General features: G+C 38.7%; 1 gene segment (V, D, J or C); it reads left to right on the top strand.

Annotated features, from left to right (window-relative positions):
* The window catches only part of LOC128641855 (tapasin-related protein-like), a 70,062-nt gene that overhangs the window by 39,290 nt on the left and 8,466 nt on the right, over positions 1-22,306 (top strand). Inside the window, 1 exon segment of the C gene segment in view lies at positions 509-637. Within this exon segment, the coding sequence occupies positions 509-637 (129 nt within the window).

Here is a 22,306-nt window from a genome sequence, read left to right on the forward strand (position 1 = left end):
CACACAAACACCTATACACACACACAAACATACATATACCTGCACATACATACACACACACAAACACCTATACACACACACACCTATACACACACACACACACACACCTATATATGCACACACACCTATACACACACACACACACACACCTATACACACACACACACACCTATACACACACACACCTATACACACACACACAAACATACATATACCTGCACATACATACAAGCACAAATGCACACTTATGCAAATATCCACACAAATATACACATATACCCAGACACAGACATACAAAAGGCCTATACTATCTTATTTAAAATACAATAAACTAAAACTATATTTATTTCTGGTTTATGGGGTAACAATAAAAATAATCCATAATTGTATCAAAGCATAAATATATATTGTGCAGGTTTTTTCACTTTTTATAATATAGGATATTTATAATAAATAGTACAAAGAATTATTGTCTATTTTTTTTTATCTGTTTGTTTCTCTTCTCCAGCAAACAAAATATTTCCAGGAAACAAAACATATCAAACAACTTTAATAGCTGTTTTTGTGGTCATTATTTTTCTTTTGCTGATTGTGATTCCTGTCATCATCGTGTGCAAGCGAAAAAGCAAGAATAAAGGTAAAACTTAATTAAATGTATATTTAAGTATCACCACTAATTTTATTTTACCTTTTAATGTGAATATGTGTGTATGTGTATATATACAGTATATATGTATATACACTCTCTGGCCACTTTATTAGCTATACCTGTTCAATTGCTTGGTAACACAAATTGCTAGTCAGCCAATCACATAGCAGCAACTCAATGCATTGAGGCATCTAGACGTGGTGAAGATGACTTGCTGAAGTTCAAACCAAGCATCAAAATGGGGAAGAAAGGGGATTTAAGTGACTTTGAACATGGCATGGTTGTTGGTGCCAGACATACTGGTCTGAGTATTTCAAAAACTGGGGATCTACTGGAATTTTCACTCACATTCATCTCTAGGGTTAACTGAGAAGGGTCTGAAAAAGAGAAAATATCCAGTAAGCGGCAGTTGTGTGGATGACAATACCTTGTTGATGTAAGGGGTCAGAGGAGAATGGGTAGACTGGTTTGAGATGATAAAAAGGCAACAGTAACTCAAATAACCACTTGTTGCTACCAAGGTATGCAGAATGTCATCTCTGATTGCACAACATGTCGAACCTTGAAACAGATGGGATACAACAGCAGAAGACCACACCGGGTGCCACTCCGGTCAGATAAGAACAGAAAAATGAGGCTACAATTCGCACAGGCTTACCAAAATTGGACAATAGAAGATTGGAAAAATGTTGCCTGGTCTGATTAGTCACGATTTCAGCTGTGACATTCAGATGGTAGGGTCAGAATTTGGTGTAAACAACATGAAAGCATGGATCCATCCTGCCTTGTATCAATGGTTCAGGCTGCTGGTGGTGGTGGTTTAATGGTGTGGGGGATATTGTCTTGGCACACTTTAGGCCCCTTAGTACCAATTGAGCATCATTTAAACGTCACTGCCTACCTGAGTATTGTTGCTGACCATGTCCATCCTTTTATTACTACAGTGTACCCATTTTCTGATGGCTACTTCTAGCAGGATAATGCACCATGTCACAAAGCTCGGATCATCTCAAACAGGTTTCTTGAACATGACAATGAGTTCACTGTACTCCAATGGCCTCCACAGTCACCAGATCTCAATCCAATAAAGCACCATTGGGATGTAGAGGAAAGGGAGATTTGCAACATTGACGTGCAGCCAACAAATCTGCAGCAACTGTGTAATGCTATCATGTCAGTATTACCAAAATGTCTGAGGAATGTTTCCAACACCTTGTTGAATCTATGCCACAAATAATTAAGGCAGTTCTAAAGACACACATATGTATACACACACACACACATATATATACACAGTACATACATACATATACATCTTTAGACATGTATGTATCTGTATGTTAAAGCCCTTTGCCTGCCTTTTCTTCTAACACCTGAGACCACATATCTTTGAGCTCTTATATCTTTTTATTGCAATTTTATAAAAACAATTTGTATTAGATAATGTTATTATGAGTGAAACTGTACTTTTAAATGTAATTTAAATGTTTTTGTGAAACTATTATGTCTCACGTAACAGTTAACCAGAGCTCTGAAGTTGCACTATCCTGGTGCACGGTAAATTAAATTACGCTCAAGCAAACGTGTTTACTTTCAAATTGTAATATGAACGCTAATGCCAACGTGCACAATGAGCCTTGATAAACCCCTTATCACTTGTGCGCAACAGTTAGCGCTCCCCTCGTAATTTAGCCCTTAGTTTGGTAAAACTCCACCACAGCGAATATGTTTTAAACCGAAAATCTCACAAAAAGGACTTTCCCTGTGTAAAACACCTCTTTTTGATATAGAAACTGGGATGTATCCTGAAACTGGCACATACAATAGCCCATTCACACCTCTTAAGGTTACAGGAAAGCTCAATTTTTTTAACCAATGCAAATAAAATACTAATTTCCATGTGTGACAATAACCTATTGTCATCAGAATACATCCTCAACATTCAGTACCCACATGATTGCCATATGTATCTTGGCATGATGGACATAATTCTATAGTCACATAATGACACCAACATCTACAAATGTTTTATTTTTAATATATGATTGTCGCACTGTCATGATTGTCTCTAACAGAACTGACGTTACTGAAATATTTTTTTAAAATAGATTGCTTAATTGTGACTTTCACTGTTAACTGCTTCATAACTACTGTTTCTGGCGAAGGCTCACGCGTAAACAGGGGGCATCAAGCTGCATTCGGAGCGTGATAATTCAGCCACTTAGTGCACATTTAGGCACATCCCCTATAAAACACCCAGTCTTTTAGGCGCAATCTCATATAATGATCTGAAAGATATAAACACACAGGGCCCACTGATTTAAAGTAGCTTAAGAACAATTTATTTATGTGCAAAGAGATAAAAATTTACACTTACAAGATTGTAGTGTTAAAACAGCCTATCATAAATGTGGCAGCGGTTGTCCGTTGGTTCCCGTGAGCTGATTTCAGATCAAAACGTCCTTTCCTGGATCTTTATCTGTGCTTGCAACCCACAGGATTAGCTGCTCTCCTGTAAACAGCGGTCTTTGTAGCCCAATGTCGGCGGCTTCCACAGCAAAATCCTGACCTGTTCGTCTTAACCAACGTTCGGCAACCCAAAACTGTCACTAATTTTAACCCTTAATGTACCCTACGCGTTTGGTTTGCAACAGGCAAACTTCTTCAGGGGTATTAGTCTTTTAACTTAGTTAAAAATTCTTAAAAAGTACCAAAATTTAAAGCCCTTGTACCGGATATGACCTGTCAAGAAAGCTGGTTCTTATACAGGTATACATTCTTACTGGGTCCTAGTGCCCCATCAATACACCCTATCCATTCTTGTTACAGCCTTACCTTAAACATTTTAAATGCATAATATATGCTATACAGAGGCTCAACCAAATGCTTACATAAAAATAAAAATATAGATAAAAATAAATCCACCCTAGTAACATACTTTGATTAGACCTTATAACTCTTATTTGAAAAAGATCATACTAATGTCACTGACAAACCAATATACGAAGCTAACCCATTACGGGCACAATTGATTTCACAATCCATTATATGTATTACTCCTAAGAGTTTGGGATTCGAAAGGGATATTGTCTAATAAATGTTAACCAATCTTTATATCTAAAATCAACTTCTAAAAATATGACTTATAGAATTATATTGAAATATTTAAATATTGAAATGTTGTCTTAGTATATTTTATGAAAAGGCAGCTAAATCTTGGTCAATGTTCAGTCCTATAGGATGGAGACTTTTTAATTCCGTGATCCAAAAAGTCTCCCTCCTTCTTAGTTTTGTGAGACGATTTGTTCCCTCTATTTTGTGGGGGACCCAATCAATCACCTTGATTTTTAGGCCTGCCGGGTTACTAGAGTGAAAGTCCCTGAAATGATCTACTACACTATGTTTCACAACACCTTTTGTGATATTATTTGTATGTTCCCAGAATCTCGTTTTTTTTTTTGTTCTTCCTAAATAGATTTTCTTACATGGACAAATAAGTTGGTAAACCACATAAGTTGACTCACACGTGCATCTATATTTCATATTAAAACTTGTGTCCCCTAATGCATTTAAAAAAGAATTAGATTGCAACACATGCGGACGCATGTTGCAGTTTTTTTTTCTACATTTAAACATACCCTGTTTGGGGGTTAGCCAATTCGATTTAGGGACTGTTGTTTGAACATCCTTTAATTTAGAAGGTGCTAGAAAATGTTTTCGATCCTTATTTTTCCTAAACACAATCTTTGGTTTTTCTCCTAATATTGGGTTTAGGATTGGGTCTTGTTTTAACATTTTCCAATTCTTGTTCAGAATCCTACAAATCTGATTTGACCCTTCAGAGTAAGTTGTAATAAAAAGGGGTTAATTTTCAAAAACTGTATTCTTTTGTGACAAAGTGTTATTTCTTTCAGATTTGGGGATTAATAGATGTTTACGAGATATCAAATCTGTTTTATTTCTTTCTTCTAAAAGCCATTCTTCTTTGTAACCCTTATCCCTAAATTTATTTGTCAGGATATCGGCATCTTTGAAATAATCAGACTCCTCTGTGCAATTTCTTTTTAGGCGTTGATATTGCCCCAGTGGTACATTCTGAATCCACTTCGTCAAATGCCCACTATTTGCACTTAAAAAATTATTTCTGTCCGTTTCTTTTCTGAAATTTCTTACACTTATTTTGTTTGAAATATCAATGTATGAAGTCAGATCTAAAAAATTGATAGTGTCCTCAGATATTACATTCGTGAACTTCAAATTAAATGTATTACAATTTAGATGTTCCACAAATTTTGAAGCTTCCTGAGCATTCTCCTCCCAAATAAACAGCAGATCATCTATGAATCTATAATACTTTTTTATATATTTTAAATATGGATTTTTAGTACATATATGTTGTTCCTCAAATTCCCCCATATAAATATTCGCATATGAAGGGGCCATGGTTGTACCCATGGCAGTTCCCTCTATTTGCCTATAAAATTGGTTCTCAAATAGGAAACAATTAGGATCTAGGATGAACTGAATACCCTTTATGATAAATGCAATGTGCTTCTCCCTCATATTACTTTTAGCACAATGTGAAGCTACAGCCTTAATACCTTTTTGATGGGGAATTGAAGTATAAAGTGCTGATACATTGCAAGAAATCCACAAGGACCCAGAATTCCACGGGGTAGCCTCAAAATTATTTATGACATCCATTGTATCTCTAATATAAGTTTCTCTTGTTAAGTGTATCCAGTCCACGGATCATCCATTACTTGTGGGATATTCTCCTTCCCAATAGGAAGTTGCAAGAGGATCACCCACAGCAGAGCTGCTATATAGCTCCTCCCCTCACTGCCATACCCAGTCATTCTCTTGCAACTCTCAACTAAGATGGAGGTCGTAAGAGGACTGTGGTGTTTTATACTTAGTTTATTTCTTCAATCAAAAGTTTGTTATTTTTAAATGGTACCGGAGTGTACTGTTTATCTCAGGCAGTATTTAGAAGAAGAATCTGCCTGCGTTTTCTATGATCTTAGCAGAAGTAACTAAGATCCTTTGCTGTTCTCACATATTCTGAGGAGTGAGGTAACTTCAGAGGGGGAATAGCGTGCAGGTTTTCCTGCAATAAGGTATGTGCAGTTAAAATATTTTTCTAGGGATGGAATTTGCTAGAAAATGCTGCTGATACCGAAGTAATGTAAGTAAAGCCTTAAATGCAGTGATAGCGACTGGTATCAGGCTTATTAATAGAGATACATACTCTTATAAAAGTGTATTTTAAAACGTTTGCTGGCATGTTTAATCGTTTTTTACATATGTTTGGTGATAAAACTTATTGGGGCCTAGTTTTTTCCACATGGCTGGCTTGAATTTTGCCTAGAAACAGTTCCTGGAGGCTTTCCACTGTTGTAATATGAGTGGGAGGGGCCTATTTTGGCGTTTTTTTTGCACAGCAAAAATTACAGACACAGACATCCAGCTTCTTCCTGCATGATCCAGGACTTCTCTGGAGGGCTCAAAAGGCTTCAAAAGTCATATTGAGGGAGGTAAAAAGCCACAGTAGAGCTGTGGCAGTTGTTGTGACTGTTTAAAAAACGTTTTTGTCATTTGTTATTCCGTTTTTGGTATTAAGGGGTTAATCATCCATTTGCAAGTGGGTGCAATGCTCTGCTAACTTATTACATACACTGTAAAAATTTCGTTAGTGTAACTGCATTTTTTCACTGTTATTTCAAAATTTGGGAAAATTTGTGTTTCTTAAAGGCGCAGTAACGTTTTTTATATTGCTTGTAAACTTGTTTTAAAGTGTTTTCCAAGCTTGCTAGTCTCATTGCTAGTCTGTTTAAACATGTCTGACACAGAGGAACCTACTTGTTCATTATGTTTGAAAGCCATGGTGGAGCCCCATAGGAGAATGTGTACTAAATGTATTGATTTCACCTTAAACAGTAAAGATCAGTCTTTATCTATAAAAGAATTATCACCAGAGGGTTCTGTCGAGGGGGAAGTTGTGCCGACTAACTCTCCCCACGTGTCAGACCCTTCGCCTCCCGCTCAGGGGACGCACGCTAATATGGCGCCAATTACATCAGGGACGCCCATAGCGATTACCTTGCAGGACATGGCTGCAATCATGAATAATACCCTGTCAGAGGTATTATCTAGATTGCCTGAATTAAGAGGCAAGCGCGATAGCTCTGGGGTTAGGAGAGATACAGAGCGCACAAATGCTGTTAGAGCCATGTCTGATACTGCGTCACAGTATGCAGAACATGAGGACGGAGAGCTTCAGTCTGTGGGTGACATCTCTGATTCAGAGATTTCTAATTTTAAATTTAAGCTTGAGAACCTCCGTGTATTGCTTGGGGAGGTATTAGCTGCTCTGAATGACTGTAACACAGTTGCAATTCCAGAGAAATTGTGTAGGCTGGATAGATACTATGCGGTGCCGTTGTGTACTGACGTTTTTCCTATACCTAAAAGGCTTACAGAAATTATTAGCAAGGAGTGGGATAGACCCGGTGTGCCCTTTTCCCCACCTCCTATATTTAGAAAAATGTTTCCAATAGACGCCACTACACGGGACTTATGGCAGACGGTCCCTAAGGTGGAGGGAGCAGTTTCTACTTTAGCAAAGTGTACCACTATCCCGGTTGAGGACAGTTGTGTTTTTTCAGATCCAATGGATAAAAAATTGGAGGGTTACCTTAAGAAAATGTTTATTCAACAAGGTTTTATTTTACAGCCCCTTGCATGCATTGCGCCTGTCACTGCTGCGGCGGCATTCTGGTTTGAGGCCCTGGAAGAGGCCATCCAGACAGCTCCATTGAATTAAATTATTGACAAGCTTAGAACGCTTAAGCTAGCTAACTCATTTGTTTCTGATGCCATTGTTCATTTGACTAAACTAACGGCTAAGAATTCCGGATTCGCCATCCAGGTGCGTAGGGCGCTATGGCTTAAATCCTGGTCAGCTAACGTGACTTCAAAGTCTAAATTACTCAACATTCCTTTCAAGGGGCAGACCTTATTCGGGCCTGGCTTGAAGGAAATTATTGCTGACATTACTGGAGGCAAGGGTCATACCCTTCCTCAGGACAGGGCCAAATCAAAGGCCAAACAGTCTAATTTTTGTGCCTTTCGAAATTTCAAGGCAGGAGCAGCATCAACTTCCTCCGCTTCAAAACAAGAGGGAACTGTTGCTCATTCCAGACAGGCCTGGAAACCTAACCAGTCCTGGAACAAGGGCAAGCAGGCCAGGAAGCCTGCTGCTGCCCCCAAGACAACATGAAGGAACGGCCCCCTATCCGGAAATGGATCTAGTGGGGGCAGACTTTCTCTCTTCGCCCAGGCGTGGGCAAGAGATGTTCAGGATCCCTGGGCGTTGGAGATCATATCTCAGGGATATCTTCTGGACTTCAAAGCTTCTCCTCCACAAGGGAGATTTCATCTTTCAAGGTTATCATCAAACCAGATAAAGAAAGAGGCATTCCTAAGCTGTGTGCAAGACCTCCTAGTAATGGGAGTGATCCATCCAGTTCCACGGATGGAACAAGGACAGGGATTTTATTCAAATCTGTTTGTGGTTCCCAAGAAAGAGGGAACCTTCAGACCAATCTTAGATCTAAAGATCTTAAACAAATTCCTCAGAGTTCCATCATTCAAAATGGAAACTATTCGGACCATCCTACCCATGATCCAAGAGGGTCAGTACATGACCACAGTGGACTTAAAGGATGCCTACCTTCACATACCGATTCACAAAGATCATCATCGGTTCCTAAGGTTTGCCTTTCTAGACAGGCATTACCAATTTGTAGCTCTTCCCTTTGGGTTGGCCACTGCCCCGGGAATTTTTACAAAGGTTCTGGGCTCACTTCTGGCGGTTCTAAGATCGCGAGGCATAGTGGTGACTCCGTATCTAGACGACATCCTGATACAGGCGTCAAGCTTTCAAATTGCCAAGTCTCATACAGAGATAGTTCTGGCATTTCTGAGGTCGCATGGGTGGAAAGTGAACGTGGAAAAGAGTTCTCTATCACCACTCACAAGAGTCTCCTTCCTAGGGACTCTTATAGATTCTGTAGAGATGAAAATTTACCTGACGGAGTTCAGGTTATCAAAACTTCTAAATGCTTGCCGTGTTCTTCATTCCATTCCACGACCGTCAGTGGCTCAGTGCATGGAAGTAATGGGCTTAATGGTAGCGGCAATGGACATAGTGCCATTTGCGCGCCTGCATCTCAGACCGCTGCAATTATGCATGCTAAGTCAGTGGAATGGGGATTACTCAGATTTGTCCCCTCTACTAAATCTGGATCAAGAGACCAGAGATTCTCTTCCCTGGTGGCTTTCTCGGGTCCATCCAGATTGGACGATTGTAACAACAGATGCCAGCCTTCTAGGTTGGGACGCAGTCTGGAACTCCCTGAAGGCTCAGGGATCGTGGACTCAGGAGGAGAAACTCCTCCCAATAAATATATTCTGGAGTTAAGAGCAATATTCAATGCTCTTCTAGCTTGGCCTCAGTTAGCAACACTGAGGTTCATCAGATTTCAGTCGGACAACATCACGACTGTGGCTTACATCAACCATCAAGGGAAAACCAGGAGTTCCCTAGCGATGTTAGAAGTCTCAAAGATAATTCGCTGGGCAGAGTCTCACTCTTGCCACCTGTCAGCGATCCACATCCCAGGCGTAGAGAACTGGGAGGCGGATTTTCTAAGTCGTCAGACTTTTCATCCGGGGGAGTGGGAACTCCATCCGGAGGTGTTTTCTCAACTGGTCCATCGTTGGGGCAAACCAGAACTGGATCTCATGGCATCTCGCCAGAACGCCAAGCTTCCTTGTTACGGATCCAGGTCCAGGGACCCGGGAGCAATGCTGATAGATGCTCTAGCAGCTCCTTGGTTCTTCAACCTGGCCTATGTGTTTCCACCGTTTCCTCTGCTCCCTCGACTGATTGCCAAAATCAAACAGGAGAGAGCATCAGTGATTCTGATAGCGCCTGCGTGGCCACGCAGGGCCTGGTATGCAGACCTAGTGGACATGTCATCTCTTCCACCATGGACTCTGCCTCTGAGGCAGGACCTTCTAATACAAGGTCCTTTCAATCATCCAAATCTACTTTCTCTGAGACTGACTGCATGGAGATTGAACGCTTGATTCTATCAAGGCGTGGCTTCTCCAAGTCAGTCATTGATACCTTAATACAGGCTCGGAAGCCTGTCACCAGGAAAATCTACCATAAGATATGGCGTAAATATCTTTATTGGTGTGAATCCAAGAGTTACTCATGGAGTAAGGTTAGGATTCCTAGGATATTGTCCTTTCTCCAAGAGGGTTTGGACAAAGGCTTATCAGCTAGTTCTTTAAAAGAACAGATCTCTGCTCTGTCTATTCTTTTGCACAAGCGTCTGGCAGAAGTTCCAGACGTCCAGGCATTTTGTCAGGCTTTGGTTAGGATTAAGCCTGTGTTTAAAACTGTTGCTCCCCCGTGGAGCTTAAACTTGGTTCTTAAAGTTCTTCAGGGAGTTACGTTTGAACCCCTTCATTCCATTGATATTAAACTTTTATCTTGGAAAGTTCTGTTTTTGATGGCTATTTCCTCGGCTCGAAGAGTCTCTGAGTTATCTGCCTTACATTGTGATTCTCCTTATCTGATTTTTCATTCAGACAAGGTAGTTCTGCGTACCAAACCTGGGTTTTTACCTAAGGTGGTTTCTAACAGGAATATCAATCAAGAGATTGTTGTTCCATCATTGTGTCCTAATCCTTCTTCAAAGAAGGAACGTCTTTTGCATAATCTGGACGTAGTCCGTGCCTTGAAGTTTTACTTACAGGCTACTAAAGATTTTCGTCAAACATCTGCCCTGTTTGTCGTTTACTCTGGACAGAGGAGAGGTCAAAAAGCTTCGGCAACCTCTCTCTCCTTTTGGCTTCGGAGCATAATACGCTTAGCCTATGAGACTGCTGGACAGCAGCCCCCTGAAAGGATTACAGCTCATTCTACTAGAGCTGTGGCTTCCACCTGGGCCTTTAAAAATGAGGCCTCTGTTGAACAGATTTGCAAGGCTGCGACTTGGTCTTCGCTTCACACCTTTTCAAAATTTTACAAATTTGACACTTTTGCTTCTTCGGAGGCTGTTTTTGGGAGAAAGGTTCTACAGGCAGTGGTTCCTTCCGTTTAAGTTCCTGCCTTGTCCCTCCCATCATCCGTGTACTTTAGCTTTGGTATTGGTATCCCACAAGTAATGGATGATCCGTGGACTGGATACACTTAACAAGAGAAAACATAATTTATGCTTACCTGATAAATTTATTTCTCTTGTAGTGTATCCAGTCCACGGCCCGCCCTGTCCTTTTAAGGCAGGTCTAAATTTTAATTAAACTACAGTCACCACTGCACCCTATGGTTTCTCCTTTCTCGTCTTGTTTCGGTCGAATGACTGGATATGGCAGTGAGGGGAGGAGCTATATAGCAGCTCTGCTGTGGGTGATCCTCTTGCAACTTCCTGTTGGGAAGGAGAATATCCCACAAGTAATGGATGATCCGTGGACTGGATACACTACAAGAGAAATAAATTTATCAGGTAAGCATAAATTATGTTTTTTATATTTTTCACAATGGGTTGTAAAAATCCATCAATGTATTTAGAAAGATGGTCAGTAACAGAGTCAATTCCTGATGTGATGGGTCTCCCCGAGGGATTCACTGGGTCCTTGTGGATTTTCGGCAAATTATAAAAAATTGGGATTCTGGGATTAGGTTCAAAGATGAACCGAAATTCATCTTCATTCAATATCTGATCACTCTTGGCTTTGTTTAATAATATCAGCATTTCTTTGTTATATTTGTCAATAGGATTCACGGATAGCTTCTTATAAGTATCTCTAAAGCCCAGTAATTTAAAAGCCTCCTTTAAATACTCTGTCCTATTTTGTATCACCAATCCACCACCCTTATCTGCTTGCCTGAAAATTAAATTAGTATTTTTGGATAATGAATCTAATGCCCTTCTCTCCTGTCTATTTAGATTGTCCTTGTATTTCATTGATTTCATAACTTTTTTGTTGTTCATCATTTTATTGAACTCGTCAGTAACTAATTTATTGAAAATAGAAATATATGGACCTTGTGAGGACACTGGATAAAAATTGGATGGACGTTTCAAATTTGAGTGTATTATCTTAAGTTCATCATCATGGAGACTTAAATCCAGCAATTCTGCCATTGGATCTTGTGAAATACCATCTCCCTCCTTTGTACTATTAACGCTTTCACTTACAGTCCTGGAAGTATCCATCTTTTCCAGCATAGTTACATACGCCCAATCATTTCCTTCCAAAGACTTAGTACAAACATTTTTACTATTAAATTTTGCAAAGTGTCTTTTAAGAGTCATTTTGCGTATAAAATTTTGCAAATCTATGTAGGTACTAAATTTATTTGGTTTAGTTTTGGGCGCAAAACTTAAACCATTTTGCAACAATTTAGTTTCATTAGTAGTTAATACATGATCAGATAAATTAAATTTCTTGAACTTTCTAATTTCTCTTTTTTGCTTTCTTTCCCCTTTTGGATTCTACCTGATCTTCTCCCCCGCTTTGTTCTAAACTTCTTTTCCTGATTCTGGGTTTGAAGATTTGAAAAGGGGCTGTGTCTTCCTTTGAGCTAGGTTCTTTACTTATATTTTTATTTTTATTGTTGTTATTCTTATTATTAATCAAATTCTCACTTTTCTCTAATGGTTTTGTTAATTTCTGTTGTTTGGGTTTTGCACCTTGATGTGTCCAAATATTACCCAATTCATCTATTTCTACCTCATACTGTTCCTCGCATAGTGGTATGAATCTGTTTTTCTGGGGAAAAGACTGTTCTAAGTTTGTAGTCTCTAACTGATTAGAGGGCAAATCCTTATCATATTTCAAATGATTTTTTGGATCCTTAGATTTATATTCCCTATTAATGCCCCTTTGATAATAGTTTTTTTTATTCGATTTTACCACAAATTCATTTTTATTGTAATTCTCTGTATCCGTTTTAATTGGTTGTGAAGTACCCCAATTCTGATAAATTTTATTTTTTGGTTTATTAACCTTTCTCTTATAAGAATATACTTTATCTTCCTTAAAGTCCTTAATGTCCTTTCCCAGTTTTTCGGTTTTATATGTATGGTATATATTCATTTTGGATAACTAAATAATTTATGGTTATGTTTATTTTTATTGTTTTAAGAGTTATGATGTTTACATATTAAGAATTGAGGCTTTTTATTATTGTTTTTTTACTTTCACCTGATTATATTTGAGTACTAAGGCTTTTTTAGATTTTAAATATTAAATACAAGAAAACTAAATATATTTCCTAAATTAAGGGAGCGCTGAGATTGGTGCATAAATCTATTTATATAATGAATGATCTGTTAAGAAGTTACAGTGTTGCAAGGCAGAGGCTTCAAGATTTATAGTTCAAACAATGTTAATTTTTTTTTTTTTTTTTAAAGTGCTCAGTCTGCCCATCCTGACAACCTAAAAGATGCATTCAGATGGGTTAGCAGGGGTTCAGGTGGAAATGGATTACAATAGTTAACTATGAAAGTCACCAATTAAGCAATCTCCTTTAAAAACATGATTTTAATAACCCCAGCACTGTTAGTGACAATGGGGCAGATTCATCAACTCTGAATGGAGCTGATGCAGCTGTTTCCACGTGAGCCTTCAGGCTCCCCGGAAACGGGAGATAAGAAGCAGCGGTTTTAAGACGATTGGGTTGATTGACACCCCCTGCTAGCAGCCGATTGGCCGTGAATCTGCAGGGAGCGTCATTGCACAAGCAGTTCACCAGAACTGCTTGTGCAATGATAAATGCTGACAGCATATGCTGTCGGCATTTATCAATGTGCGGCGGATATGATCGCTACAGCGGATCATGTCTGTCCGCATTTTCATAAATCGGCCCGAATGAGTGAGATTTACAATCAAATATTAAAAAAAATGTTGATGTTGGTGTCCTAAAGTGACGTTTCCTTCAGATCCCCTTAGCTGTTCAGAATATTACATACATATATACACAACACACACACATTTATATATATATATATATATATATATATATATATATATATATATATATATATATATAAACAGCAAAAAAAAATGTGATTGTTGCACAGAAAAGGATAAATGTCCCAGGTTAGGTAATCACGGTGGTAATTTCACAGCAGGTGAACCTCAGGGAAAAAAGAAACACATATAGTGAAGTTCTGTGGTTTTAAATGTTTTGGAAGAGCCAGAAACGGTACTCACATTGTCTAGAGCTTGAAGATCAAGCTCTAGATATAAGTGCACAGGAAACTCCTAATAGGAGACAAGGCAAAGAACGAGATCCCAGCTTCACAAGGAATGAATCAGAAGTGGTAAAAAAGTACTAACATTTTATCAATGTCTGGTGAATGCTGATAGAGGTCCTTTAAGGAATAAGACTCTGCCCCTTTTGGGACTTTACTATGCTCCGACGTACGTTCCGCCAATCACAGCTTGGCTTTTCCATGGTCTATGAATCGATCGCTAGCAGGGGGTGTCAATCAACCCGATCGTATTCGATCAGGTTAATTTCTGTCCGCAACCTAAGAGCAGGCTGACAAGTTATGGAGCAGCTGTCTTTAGACCGCTGCTTCAAAACTGTTGTTTCTGGCGAGCCTGAAGGCTCTCACGGAAACAGGGGCATCAAGCACCTTTTGGAGCATGATAATTCAGCCCCTTAGACTTGACATAAGGTAAAACAGTAGCTTAAAGTCTGGGCAGGATTGTTTTATATAATTGTGTATATGTATCTTTATTTGCAGTCTTATTATTATCATTTTAATTTATTGATTTATTATTTGTTTGTAAAGTTTCACCAAATTCCATAGAACTGCGACATGTGTGGGGGTGCACAGTGACACTTTGTTGTAGTAAAAAATACAGTTACATCAATAAACTAAACTAAACATATTAATACAGCAGGAGGAGGCTACTCTGAAGAGCTTACAATCTACCTCAACATATTTACTTTATACAAGCGATTCTTAAATGTTTTATTTGTAAATTAAATCTGAGACTTTTGAAGCTTTTTTAAAGTTAATATAAAAAAGTCTGGTTTAGTTATCGTCATCATTTTATTAAAACCAGCGATGCCTGTTACCAAAACATAACTTATGTACTACATTAGAATATGGTACTAGTAAAGTATATAATAGAAAAAATAGATTATTGTCTTTAGGGAAGAGTAGAGAACCATATCAAAATGCCCCACTGAAATAAAATAAAAAGAAATTCCTGAGGAGGAAAAAACTTAAGAGGATGCGCTTGGAACGCCCCATTATAGCAGGCATTGGTAACCTCACATACAATTTATCTTTTTATTTAGATCAATTTTTACAAAAATATGTTGTTACTTTACCCTCCTATATCAGAGATAGCACACATTTACTATATCAACTTAAAAACATTTCTACTAACGATGATCTAATTTGGATCACTTGTGATGTTGGCTCCCTTTATTCTAACATTTGCCATAACATGGGTATTAATGCAGTTTCCATCTTTTTGGAAAAGGACCTATATATGCCAGACATCCAAAAAGAATTTATATTGGAAGGAATAGAATACATCCTCAAGCACAATTATTTTATTTTTCAAGATAGATTTTTTCTACAGGTCAAGGGGACGGCCATGGGTACCAGGTTCGCCCCGAGCTTTGCAAATTTGTTTATGGGAATCTTTGAAGACCGATATATTTATTCCTCAAGCTTTTGGGCGAACCTGGTATACTATGGCCGCTATATAGATGACCTGATTTTTATTTTAAGAGGGAGCCACGAGCTAGCTAACACACTAATAGAACATTTAAATCAGAATCAGATGGGTTTAACCTTCACAGCTAATATACAAAAATCTTCAATAGAATTCTTGGATCTATTACTAAGTTGGGATAATCAAGGTAACATCATTTCTCAAACTTTTTTCAAAAAAGTCGATAGCAACAGCTATCTAGACTTCTCTAGTAACCACCATATAGGGTGGAAAAGAAACATCCCATACAGCCAATTTAAGAGAATACGCAGGAATTGCTCCAATTTAGAATCTTTTGACATTCAAAGCAAGGTTCTTTACCAACGCTTTGTAGACAAAGGTTATCCTATAGATCTACTAAATCAATGTCTTAAAAAAGCACGCAATCTAGATAGAGAATTAATCTTTGAAAAAGTCCAAAATAGCACCAACAATCAAACCAAAAAGAAATCCACAAACAACGTTGTTTGTGAACCACTTTTCATTACACAATACAATAACAACCACTACAAAATTCGAAACATACTACATAAACATTGGAACATTATCCAAAAGGATCCTTTCCTTAAAGATATAGTCGGTGAAAAACCCAAAATTGTATATAGACGAGCTCCCACTTTAAGGAATCAATTAGCCCCCAGTAAAAGAGTAAAACATTGCCAATTTCGGTCCAATAAACAAACCAAAACTTTAAACTTTTTAGCTTCCCATGGATCATTTAAATGTGGCAAAAGAGGTTGCAACATGTGCAAATTTACAATTTCACAAAAATCTTTTAAATCCAATATTACTGGTTTAACTTATCAAATCACACATCGTCTCAATTACGAATCTAAATATATAGTGTATCTCCTTAATTGTATTTGTGGCGTCCAGTATGTAGGGCGCACTATTAGAAATCTCCGTACCCGTTGGGGTGAACATCATCGAAATTGTAAAAATTGTAAAAAAACTAAAACCAACCATAGTGTCCCCAACCATTGTGAAACGATACATGACGGGAGTTCAGATATCTATAAAATTATCCCTATTGATCATGTACCACCTTCCACAGATTATGATCGTCTGATTAAACTCAGGCAATTAGAAACATATTGGATACACAAACTCAAAACCTTGTATCCATTAGGCTTAAACGCCAATGTAGATTTGGCAGCCTTCACATAAATTATCACTTTTATACAGGTTACATTTATATCTAATATGAGATTTAGCTTTTAGGGTCTAGTACATCATATTTTCTTATATTTTTGATATACATTAACAAACACTACAATATGTTGATACCACTACATTATATCTCTCTTATTTCTTTTTCTCTTCTTTGTCAGTCTTCAATAATATATTGCATTAATGCAATTTAGACACATATAGAATATGTTATGTTTCCATACACTTATATTTATGTGTATATGCCCATGATGAGCATGTCCACATAGTTGTGTATATGTATGCACTTGTCTATCCGGTTCTAAACCTAATAGTCCAAGCACCTATATAGTTTCATATTATATTATATTTTACATACCTGATTTATATTATTTTCTACGATACACTATTTTGCACATTTCATCTTTTTGAATGTTTGATTATTCATCAATACATACACCTACAATTGTTTATATACATTCTGGATACACTTTTTAGTCTATTTGGTTGTTGTATATGATTGGAAACAATTAATAACATAATTCCCAAATATATTTCCGCCCCAATATATAACATAAACTTTCAAGATAGCTTTACCAATTTCTTGTTCGCCTAACATACAAAAGGTCCCAAGTTCGAGTCCAGTGGAGTCCCAAATATATATATACATATTATTAATCACATAATTCCTAACATATTTCTGCTCCAATATATAACATAAAAATAGCCCTTCAAGATAGCCTTATCAATTTCATGCTCGCTTAACATACAGAAGGTCCCAAGTTCAAGTCCAGTGGAGCCATAAAATAAAATATATATATACATATATATTTTTTACAATTTTTATATGTCACTTATTTATAGTAAGCATTTGTCACGAACATTTCTTTTTTAGTTTTATATTTATAAGAAAATTCCTTTTAGTTTGGTTTTAAAAATTAGAGTCATTTATTAAAAAGACCAAATAAGATTATCTTCTAGACATTGTGAGACATGTAGATCAATTTATATATTTTGTATCAATACTAATCCTTTTTGCAAGAAATTCAAACAAGACATAAAGGTAGCCTTTTGATTTTTCCATTGCCTAGCACACATTAGGTCCTGGGTACGAATCCAACCAGGAGATGAGATATACATATACACACATGTTAATATATGTCCAGTTTACTATGAGATATTTTATTTTTTTCCAGATATATTTGGTAATTGCGAATAGGGTTTTTTATATACTTTTTATTTAAGTGTTATCTGTGTGGTCAAAATTGTTCAAACCAATTTATACAATGTATCAAAAGTTAAATGTTTTTGCAATTGCAACATTGTTAATAGAGTTGACCTTTTGTTTCAATTCCGGGTCACTGTGGGTTTAAATAGATCTCTATTGTTAACTATGATTATGCCTGATGAAACGGTCTGGAATAGACTGAGAAACGCGTTGCAAAATAAATACTGTTTGTTTTATACCACGACCCGGTATTTTTGCTTCTTTCCACGATCCACTTGTTTTTGAAACAGGACTTTTACCACAGAACCTTTCATACACTGACACTGTCGTTTTTGGAGAAAAGTCTCGGTGGCGTGAGTGCAGCAGGAGAACACCTATCAGCTTGCAGCTCACCTGGTCCGGCCATTGGCCCTAAAAAACGTGGGTGCTACTTTCTAGACGCCTATCTGGATTCCACAGGTCCTCTGGGTGAGACCTCCAGCGTACTGACTGCTGGAATTTGAATGTCAGCCTGCTTTATCGCACCTTATTCATTTAAGGTGCCACTTTCCTTGTGAGTAGTTTTTTGCACATCACTTTTATACTTGTTGTTTGAACGATTCACACTATGTTGGCGCCCCTTGTTTATCTTCCATTCTAGACCCACTGAAATAAAGTCTATTTCTTCTGTTATGTGTGATCAGTCCACGGGTCATCATTACTTCTGGGATATTATCTGCTCCCCTACAGGAAGTGCAAGAGGATTCACCCAGCAGAGTTGCTATATAGCTCCTCCCCTCTACGTCACCTCCAGTCATTCTCTTGCACCCAAAGACTAGATAGGAGGTGTGAGAGGACTATGGTGATTATACTTAGTTTTTATAACTTCAATCAAAAGTTTGTTATTTTACAATAGCACCGGAGCGTGTTATTACTTCTCTGGCAGAGTTTGAAGAAGAATCTACCAGAGTTTTTCTTATGATTTTAACCGGAGTAGTTAAGATCATATTGCTGTTTCTCGGCCATCTGAGGGAGGTAAAAGCTTCAGATCAGGGGACAGCGGGCAGTTGAATCTGCATTGAGGTATGTAGCAGTTTTTATTTTCTGAATGGAATTGATGAGAAAATCCTGCTATACCGTTATAATGACATGTATGTATACTCTACACTTCAGTATTCTGGGGATGGTATTTCACCGGAATTACTCTGTAAAAGTACATTAAACCTTTTAATAGGTATTTAATTCATGTTAAACGTTTTTGCTGGAATGTAGAATCGTTTGCATTTCTGAGGTACTGAGTGAATAAATATTTGGGCATTATTTTTCCACTTGGCAGTTTGCTTGTTTTGCTTATGACAGTTTCGTTTCTCTCTCACTGCTGTGTGTGAGGGGGAGGGGCCGTTTTTGGCGCTCTTTGCTACGCATCAAAAAATTTCCAGTCAGTTACACTTGTATTTTCTGCATGATCCGGTTCATCTCTAACAGAACTCAGGGGTCTTCAAACTTCTTTGAAGGGAGGTAGATTCTCTCAGCAGAGCTGTGAGATTTATGTAGTGACTGTGTTTTAAAACATTGCTCTGTGATTTTTATGTTTAAAATTTAATTAGTGTTACTTTACTAATGGGAACAAACCTTTGCTAACAAGTTGTGTTGTTTTTAAAGAGTGATGCTATAACTGTTTTTCAGTTCATTATTTCAACTGTCATTTAATCGTTTAGTGCTTCTTTGAGGCACAGTACGTTTTTGTTAAATAAGATTGTAACCAAGTTGCATGTTTATTGCTAGTGTGTTAAACATGTCTGATTCAGAGGAAGATACCTGTGTCATTTGTTCCAATGCCAAGGTGGAGCCCAATAGAAATTTATGTACTAACTGTATTGATGCTACTTTAAATAAAAGCCAATCTGTACAAATTGAACAAATTTCACCAAACAGCGAGGGGAGAGTTATGCCGTCTAACTCGCCTCACGTGTCAGTACCTGCGTCTCCCGCCCGGGAGGTGCGTGATATTATGGCGCCTAGTACATCTGGGCAGCCATTACAGATAACATTACAAGATATGGCTACTGTTATGACTGAAGTTTTGGCTAAGTTACCAGAACTAAGAGGCAAGCGTGATCACTCTGGGGTGAGAACAGAGTGCGCTGATAATTCTAGGGCCATGTCTGATACTGCGTCACAGCTTGCAGAGCATGAGGACGGAGAGCTTCATTCTGTAGGTGACGGTTCTGATCCAAGCAGATTGGATTCAGATATTTCAAATTTTAAATTTAAATTGGAAAACCTCCGTGTATTACTAGGGGAGGTCTTAGCGGCTCTTAACGATTGTAACACTGTTGCAATACCAGAGAAAATGTGTAGGTTGGATAAATACTTTGCGGTACCGGCGAGTACTGACGTTTTTCCTATACCTAAGAGATTAACTGAAATTGTTACTAAGGAGTGGGATAGACCCGGTGTGCCGTTCTCACCCCCTCCAATATTTAGAAAGATGTTTCCAATAGACGCCACCACACGGGACTTATGGCAAACGGTCCCTAAGGTGGAGGGAGCAGTTTCTACTTTAGCTAAGCGCACCACTATCCCGGTGGAGGATAGCTGTGCTTTTTCAGATCCTATGGATAAAAAATTAGAGGGTTACCTTAAGAAAATGTTTGTTCAACAAGGTTTTATATTGCAACCCCTTGCATGCATCGCGCCGATTACTGCTGCGGCAGCATTTTGGATTGAGTCTCTGGAAGAGAACCTTAGTTCCGCTACGCTGGACGACATTACGGACAGGCTTAGAGTCCTTAAACTAGCTAATTCATTCATTTCGGAGGCCGTAGTACATTTAACCAAACTTACGGCTAAGAATTCAGGATTCGCCATTCAGGCACGTAGGGCGCTGTGGCTAAAATCCTGGTCGGCTGATGTAACTTCTAAGTCCAAATTACTTAATATACCTTTCAAGGGGCAAACTTTATTTGGGCCCGGTTTGAAAGAAATTATCGCTGACATTACAGGAGGTAAGGGCCACGCTCTACCTCAAGACAAAGCCAAAGCTAAGGCTAGACAGTCTAATTTTCGTCCCTTTCGGAATTTCAAAGCAGGTGCAGCATCAACTTCCACTGCACCAAAACAGGAAGGAGCTGTTGCTCGTTACAGACAAGGCTGGAAACCTAACCAGTCCTGGAATAAGGGCAAGCAGGCCAGAAAACCTGCTGCTGCCCCTAAGACAGCATGAACCGAGGGCCCCCGATCCGGGACCGGATCTAGTGGGGGGCAGACTCTCTCTCTTCGCCCAGGCTTGGGCAAGAGATGTCCAGGATCCCTGGGCGCTAGAGATCATATCTCAGGGATACCTTCTAGACTTCAAATTATCTCCCCCACGAGGGAGATTTCATCTGTCAAGGTTGTCAACAAACCAAATAAAGAAAGACGCGTTTCTACGCTGTGTACAAGATCTATTATTAATGGGAGTGATCCATCCGGTTCCGCGGTCGGAACAAGGACAAGGGTTTTACTCAAACCTGTTTGTGGTTCCCAAAAAAGAGGGAACTTTCAGGCCAATCTTGGATTTAAAGATCCTAAACAAATTCCTAAGAGTTCCATCGTTCAAAATGGAAACTATTCGGACAATCTTACCCATGATCCAAAAGGGTCAGTACATGACCACAGTGGATTTAAAGGATGCTTACCTTCACATACCGATTCACAAAGATCATTACCGATATCTAAGGTTTGCCTTCTTAGACAGGCATTACCAGTTTGTAGCCCTTCCATTCGGATTGGCCACGGCTCCAAGAATTTTCACAAAGGTTCTGGGTGCCCTTCTAGCGGTTCTGAGACCGCGAGGAATTTCGGTAGCTCCGTACCTAGACGACATTCTGATACAAGCTTCAAGCTTTCAAACTGCCAAGTCTCATACAGAGTTAGTTCTGGCATTTCTAAGGTCGCATGGATGGAAAGTGAACGAAAAGAAGAGTTCTCTCTTGCCTCTCACAAGGGTTCCATTCTTGGGGACTCTTATAGATTCTGTAGAAATGAAGATTTATCTGACAGAAGACAGATTAACAAAGCTTCTAAATGCATGCCGTGTCCTTCATTCCATTCAACTCCCGTCAGTAGCTCAATGCATGGAGGTGATCGGCTTAATGGTAGCAGCAATGGACATAGTACCCTTTGCACGCCTACATCTCAGACCGCTGCAATTGTGCATGCTGAGTCAGTGGAATGGGGATTACTCAGATTTGTCCCCCACTCTGAATCTGGATCAAGAGACCAGAAACTCTCTTCTATGGTGGCTTTCTCGGCCACATCTGTCCAGGGGGATGCCTTTCAGCAGGCCGGACTGGACAATTGTAACAACAGACGCCAGCCTTCTAGGTTGGGGCGCTGTCTGGAATTCTCTGAAGGCTCAGGGACAATGGAGTCAGGAGGAAAGTCTCCTGCCAATAAACATTCTGGAATTGAGAGCAGTTCTCAATGCCCTT

This window comes from Bombina bombina, chromosome 11 (assembly GCF_027579735.1).
Source record: "Bombina bombina isolate aBomBom1 chromosome 11, aBomBom1.pri, whole genome shotgun sequence".
Taxonomy (NCBI): domain Eukaryota; kingdom Metazoa; phylum Chordata; class Amphibia; order Anura; family Bombinatoridae; genus Bombina; species Bombina bombina.